Here is a 6,992-nt window from a genome sequence, read left to right on the forward strand (position 1 = left end):
CCCCCCCCCCCTCTCTCTCCGCGTGCGGGAGGCGGCCGCCAGCTGGGCCTGTGGTTTCTGGTGTAAAGTGATTGGTTCCCAGTCGTCTGCATCGAGGCCCTGGGAAGCTGAAGGAAGTCCAAAAGCAAATTCCCAGGCCGGGAGCACAGGGTGGGCTTTGAAAAGGCTGTTTGGACCTTTTGCTGGTTCTCCGCGCGGCGCCCGGGGTCCGGCCGGATAAAAGCCGTGCCCTCTCTGAGGCTCGAACTCAGGACCTTCAGATTATGAGACTGACGCGCTGCCTGCTGCGCTAAGAGGGCACCGGCTCCCGGCCGCCGGGGCCCGAGGACAAGCGTGAATTTTACTTCCAGGCACCATCGTAGGGCCGGTTTGGAAGAGCACCATAGAGGCTCCCGGAGAATCACGACCCGGAGCTGCGCCCGGAGGATCCGGCAGGCGGGTGCGGTGCACCCTTTCCGGTTTCCCCAGCGCCGAGGCCCGCCGAGCTGGGCCCGGAGAAGCCGCGCTGCCCTGGCTGCTCTTGGTTCCCGGGACGGGGATTCCCTGCCCAGAGGTGTAGGTCCATCTTTCCCTCTCAAGGTCTCCTCTGAAAAAAGCAAGAGGTGCCCGGGAGATGCTAATTCACTGACCGAGTAAATGAGTGAATGAGCGAATAGATCGTCCTGGAACTGTCTTTCCCGTCTTACTCTGTATCTTGTTTATAACGTAACTCGCATAAATAACTACATATGAGTTTCTTATAGTCGGCACATTTATTTTTAATGCATCCTGACAATCTCTGGTTTTTAATTAATGTGTTTAGATTGTGTGCACTTAATGTTAGTATGGATATATTTGCATATAGGCTTACTAATCAATAACCTATTGATCATTTATTCCCTTTGCTTTTCATTCTTTGTTCCTCTTCCCACCTTTTGGGGCTTATTTAAACATGGCTGTAGCTGATGGCTGTGTTGGATCTGAAGTGCAGACAAGGAGGAGGCAGCCACAGTCCCTGCAGCTCCCTCGTTTCTGCAAATCCTCTCTCTCTGAGAGCTGGGGCTGCCTTCCCAGAGCGCTCCCCTCAGTGTCTTTTTCCTTCTTCCTTCCTCCCTTCCTTCCTCCCTTCCTTCCTTCCTTCCTTCCTTCCTTCCTTCCTTCCTTCCTTCCTTCCTTCTTTCCTTCTTCCTTCCTTCCCTTCTCTTTCTTTCATTCCCTTGTGGCCAAAATAAATCCTGTCTCATTAATCCAGTGTCACCTGATGGTATCTGAACCCACTCTTATGTAATGGTTGAATAACTTTAGATCTTCCTCTCTCTCTTTTTTACCCCCTTTGGGAACTAGACATTACAGACTAGGACATTAAAAAACAACAGCATATATGGGGAAAATTAGAAAGTAACTGTGTGTGCCCAGAAAAAGGCCCAGAAAAGACCCAAGAAGACCTTAAATTTATGCTTTAGGCTGATCCTCAACACAGAGAGAGCCTGCAATGATTTTTTTTTTTTTAAGAATAAGAACAACAACAACCAAAACCTGAGAAAGGAGGAGAATCTGATTGCCAAAGTTACCACATTATTAGATTCAAATGTCCAGTGCTCAACAAAAAAATCACAAGGCATACAAGGAAACAGGAAAGCATGGCCTTCAAATGAAAGAAATATATCAATAGAAGCTGTGCCCATAGGAGAGCTAATGTCAGCTATATTAGACAAAGACATTAAAGTAACTGTCTTAAAGAGGCTCAAATAACTAAAGGAAAATATGGAGAAACTCAATAAAATGTTGTGTGAACAAAATGAAAATATAAAAAAAACAGGTAGAAAACCTAAAAAGAAACAAGAAACATTCTGGATCTGACTGTACTATTACTGAAATGAGGAATTACCCGTGAAGGACCTGAGGGCAGACTGAGCAGAAGACGGAAGAATGTTCCTTCCTCCAGCACTCTCACCGGCTCTGCTCACTTCTCTTCGGTCTTTTTTTCTTCCTGTTCTTCAGCCTCAGTGATTTCCATTTTCTTTCTGGTGAACCTGAAGGTGTGGCGATGGAATAATTATGAGAGTGCCGGGGGAAGAGAGGAGGGAAAGGGGCAGGTAGAATATTGACACAATGGCTGAACACTTCCCAAGCTTGAATAAAGGCTTACATATAAACATCCAAAAACCTCAATGAATTCTAAGGAAGATGAACTCAAAGAGACCCACACTGAGACACATTATAATGAAAATTTTAAAAGACAAAGGCAAAGAGAGAATCTTGAAGGAAGCAAGAGAGAAGTGAGTTATCTCATACAAGGGATCCTCTGTAGGATTTCTCATTAGGAACGTTGGAGGCCAGAGAAGTGCTGTAAGGAGGGGTTGGGGAGAATCACACACGAATCCCACAGCTGGCAAAGCTGTCCTTCAAGAGGGAGGGCGAAATGAAGACATTCCAGGTGTGCAGAAGCTGAGGGGTTTCCGTCAAGTGGGGCAGCCTCCGCGCTCCCTCCTCCCAACGCAGCTTCCCGCTGGGACCTCATCCCTCTTCCCATCTTCCTGGAAGACAGAATCAGGGAAGGAAGCGCTGGGAAAAACTAAGGCGGGGCAGGAGAGTCTAACAGACTTTGGCTTCCATAGAAATCAGACTACCATAAAGGGAAGGCTGGCAAGGAGAACCTGGTCAGAATCTCATCCCATGGTCATTATCTTTGAGTATTTTGAGTCTAAAATAATGGAAACAGGCTCTTTCCTATCCTGCACGGAAAGGCAGCATTGGACCCAGGGACCATGGAGGGCCTCGGAGGACAGGGAGAGAACCCAACTCTAAACCGATTCCGTAAGCGCCGAGGAGTGTCTGGGATGACGCCCACGGAGGAGGGAATGTCTGTGTTTTATTTACTCTCTAATCACTGTTCCCTGAATAAGATGTGTGCTCCAGAAATAGTTGTTGGGGGATAAAAGGATGAATGACCCCTCACCTGGCCCACCCGTTCAGTGCGGTGGGGCCACCTTTAGAGCCTGAGGTTGGAAGAGCAATTTCCCTGCTTCTTCCGTGAGAGGGACAGGAAGAGCCCCAACAGGTGTCGCAAGTGGTTTCTGGTGTGAAGTGAATTTGTTCCACAATCATTTGAATAGAAACCCTGGGAAGGAAGCCTTAGAAAGTCCAAAAGCGATTTCCCGTTGCGGGGGCAGGGGGGAGGATGTGGGATATCTGTTTTGAAATGGTTATTGGTGACCATTTGCAAGCTTTTCTTTGTGTTGCAATTTATGGTGCAAGGAACATGCTGCAAAAAGCACCTGTGCCCTCTCTGAGGCTCGAACTCAGGACCTTCAGATTATGAGACTGACGCGCTGCCTACTGCGCTAAGAGGGCCACTTGGAGGGGTTCCCTCTTTTGCAAACACACTAGGAAAGATTACCTTTCAAGCACCGGGGTGGCCTCATGTCCCAGCTGTTGAACAGCCGAACCATCCTGGTTGACAACAATCCCTAAGGAGCCAGTGCCGTTTCCCTTTCATTCTCCTCTGGCCGTTTTCAGAAAAAGTTTTTTGACTGCGACACGCCTGGGTGTGGACGTCTTTGGGTTTCTCCTGCGTGTGTTTTGCTGAGCTGCTTCGACCTGGGTTTACGCGTCCTGCACTGTCCAGGACTGTGTCGAACTCAAGGCCAAGTTGCAGGACACGTGGGGAAAATACCAGCTTAGGAGACCTCACCCTTGTGGGATCACCGCTCCTCGTGAGAATCAGGTGAATTCTGAGTTGGAAGATCTGTATGTTCCGGACTTAGGGTTAACATCAGAACCGAGGCTGGGGTAGTAAAAACTGGAGAATGTGGGCATCGATCCCACTACCTCTCGCATGCTAAGCGAGCGCTCTACCATTTGAGCTAATTCCCCACCTGCTCTTCCGCTTGTCCACAGGTCAAGATTCGAACAATGGCCAGATGACCGCTGTGTTCAAAACAGTGCACAGCTGGTCCATGATTCTCTCTCATTGATGTTTCTCGATCTCCCTCTCCCTTCCTCTCTGACATCAATAGAAATATATTTTTAAAAACGAGGCCAATCCTCATTCGGCCTCTGGAGCTGAGAGAGGGCCCTCCCCTCCTTCAAAGCCAAGGCAGGGTGCAGAAGGGCCTGTGAACAGAACCCTGATCCTGCTGGGAGAAGGAGTGTGGGCGCGATGTGGATGCCCGGGGGTGACAGAGGCAAGCCGTGCTAGCTGCTACACCCGGCTCCATCCCCATTTTTAAAATAAGAGGAAATGAGTACTTTTAAGCATTTTGAAAGCTGAGAGCTCTGTTCCTTACATTAACCTGCATTAGGCCGTAGCCAGAGTTCCAGATCCAACCGTCCCAGAACTGATTCGACCTACAGCTTGTATTCAGCACTTGTGCTCAGGGCATGGCATTACTTGTCCGTGCTTGTCCATTGGCATACGAATCAGAATTGTACAAGCGTGGCTATTAATAAAGCCACACATCACAGGGCCTTATGACTACCTGGTAAAATGACACTGCATTTCTGAATCTGGACTCAGGGGCTACGTGCAACGCAGGGCAGAGACCTGAAGCTCCGCCCCAAACCGCCGCCTCCATCTGCTTCACAGAGAGGACAGGAGTGGTATGATTTATTCTGGAAATTGGTAATTTATGCTGCCTCAATTTGTCTATCGCATATATACCGTAACTCTCATTCACTCCCAGACTTACTTTTGCAGCCTCTTTAATAACCATCGATTTTTAACGTTTCATCATCACAATCTGTTCACCGCCAGCATAACCCTAGTTAACACTGTCTGCCTTAACATATACTCTCGATTCTTGTCATTGTCCCCATAGAAATTTGATCTGGAGAGAAAGAGCAGGCTTAGAGAGACCCATACTAAAGTCTTGACTCACCAGGTATGTGAATTTGGATGAATCACTTTTGAGTCACTCCATTACCTTATCTGCAAAATGGGGTGATGCTCACTTGGCAGGTTTGTTGTGCAATTACAGGACACAGTGCCAGGCACGTCCTGTCGGTAAAGCGTGGCCACTATTGACAGATCTACCCACCACAGAACTGATATGACCTATAGCTGGTACTCAGTACTTGCATTCAGTGCATGGCAATCTTCTAAAGCGTCGCCTCAGTAACTCAAAGGGTGTTTATCTATTCACCCAGCAAAACGTGAAACCCTGAGGATGCAAAGGTAAAGCTTACTCCTCATTCCTCAGGGAACTAACACCTAGTCAGAGAGACAAATCTAAACTCATAGCTACACTGAAACAGGAATGAAGGAAACGTGCTGGGGACGAACAGATCAATCACGTGGCAGGGCCGTCAGGGACACTCTCCAGACGTCGCACTGGAGCTTCATCCGGCCGGAGAACAATCCGACCAACGCTGTGGAGAAGGAAACGCAGGACTGAACGTCCCTGCCTGGCAGAGTTTGGGAAAAGCAGTCCCAGGAGGTGGAACGGTGTGAACTGCATGGAGGGGGCAGAACGGGCCGGGGGCTCGCCCGGAGCCTCGGGTATCCTGCAATGTTGTTTTTCTCTAGAGATGGCAGCTCCTTTCTGGTCCCTCCAGCAGTACTTTTTTCACATGAATGACATGAATCACAATAAAAATATTAAAACATTTTGAAAGACAGGTTGGCATTAACTTACAAAGATGCTTATTTATGAAGATGAGGAATTCATCCTGAAGGTACGAACAAGGCAAAATGGTGTTTAAGGAGAACGTTCTCAGCTCCGTGTTCTAAGAAGAGGGGTTGGTCACATGGTGGAGACAGACCGCAGTGGGAGCCACTCAGAGCCCGTGGCCTGCAGGGGTGGCCCAGGCTGGGGTGGCCCATGGTGTGTGGAGGGCTCAGACGGAGCAGAGGTCTGGGTGGGGAGGGACAGGCTTTGAACGTGATGAGCAAGGGGGATTTAGGAGACTGTTTGCACTGAGGAGTCAGGACATTCCATTAAACTTCACGGAATAGTTAAAGCGGTGCCGTGTCCTGGAGGAGAGCTTCGGGTTCCACCCGTGTCCTGTGCAGCCCTGATCCTACCAGGACCTCTGTTGGGTCGACGGACTATCCCTGCGACTATCCAATAAGTTCACTCTTTTGTTGTCATTTAAGTGAGTTTGGATGAGGTTGTGTTTCCTAAAACACAGCCCTGAGTTAGGAAAGTGAAAAGATTACACTCACAGAATTACCAGAGGGCAGAGAATTTATATCAAAACTCAGGCCACACGGGTGGAGAAAGAGCTTCTCGCTGTTAGGACACGCCTTGCAGGACACAGGAAACACTGAGATGATGGGGTGGGCCTTGGTCAGGTCCAAGGTGAGAGGAGGTTTTCATTCCAAGTCTTTGAGACCCGAAGCAGACCATCACTCCCCAGCCCCGACTGTGTCTTCTCTCTCGTGAAAACCCAAGTGCCCGGAATCCTAATCCTCATCAGAACGATGGCCAGGAGTGGGCCAGCTCTTCATCTTCCACAGAGTGTGGAGCTGGGAAGTCTCGAGGTGCAGGCTAGACAGGAGGTTTCCAGGTTAGCCCGCTCGCACGGAGGGCAGGCTAGCTGCCTCCACCCGGTCTGGTCTCGGTGACGGCTACAGGGCAAGGACTGGCCATGGGTGTTTGCATGGGTTTCACCTGAATCGGCCGCTGCACAACACACTGAAACCAACAGTGGTGGGCGCTGACGAAGCAGAGAATTCCTGAGGGAAGAAACGATGATGTTGAAGATGACAATGATGGCAACACGTGATGTTTTTCAAGAAATTACCAGTTTTTAAACAGGTTTACAAATGAGTGTGGGGTCTAGGGACCTGTCATCCCATTTCTCTACCCTACCTACCCCTCGCCCTCCTACAATCTATCCGATAAATTCTCCTATCCCAGCCATGGTTCTTACTGAATGTACAGGAGAAATTGAGGTATTTTTCTATAAAGGCAAAATTCCAACATAGAGTAGGAGCAGCTGCATCAAGCAAATGAAACGTCCCTGCACCAAATCCACACCCAGAAACTAACAGTGCTGGGGGGGGGGGG

General features: G+C 49.0%; 1 protein-coding gene and 3 non-coding genes across 8 annotated transcripts in view; all 4 read right to left on the reverse strand.

Moving 5' to 3' along the window:
* Nucleotides 1–226: 226 nt before the first annotated feature.
* TRNAM-CAU lies at nucleotides 227–299 on the reverse strand. Its single transcript has one exon. It is a non-coding gene; the product is annotated as a tRNA-Met (tRNA).
* A 2,961-nt stretch (nucleotides 300–3,260) lies between these two features.
* On the reverse strand, nucleotides 3,261–3,333 carry TRNAM-CAU. Its single transcript has one exon. It is a non-coding gene; the product is annotated as a tRNA-Met (tRNA).
* A 449-nt stretch (nucleotides 3,334–3,782) lies between these two features.
* TRNAA-AGC lies at nucleotides 3,783–3,855 on the reverse strand. The gene has a single exon. It is a non-coding gene; the product is annotated as a tRNA-Ala (tRNA).
* A 2,294-nt stretch (nucleotides 3,856–6,149) lies between these two features.
* The window catches only part of LOC102763313 (transmembrane protein 225-like), a 13,578-nt gene continuing 12,735 nt past the window's right edge, over nucleotides 6,150–6,992 (reverse strand). For all 5 annotated transcript variants that reach the window (XR_435691.2, XR_001513944.1, XM_006764285.2 and 2 more), the window contains one exon: nucleotides 6,150–6,658. Coding sequence is in view for 3 of the 5 variants with exons in the window: in XM_006764285.2 (XP_006764348.1) it covers nucleotides 6,516–6,658 (143 nt within the window). In the remaining 2 variants the exon portion in view is untranslated. The remainder of the gene's footprint in view (nucleotides 6,659–6,992) is intronic.

This window comes from Myotis davidii, unplaced genomic scaffold (genome assembly GCF_000327345.1).
Source record: "Myotis davidii unplaced genomic scaffold, ASM32734v1 scaffold1521, whole genome shotgun sequence".
NCBI classification, from domain to species: domain Eukaryota; kingdom Metazoa; phylum Chordata; class Mammalia; order Chiroptera; family Vespertilionidae; genus Myotis; species Myotis davidii.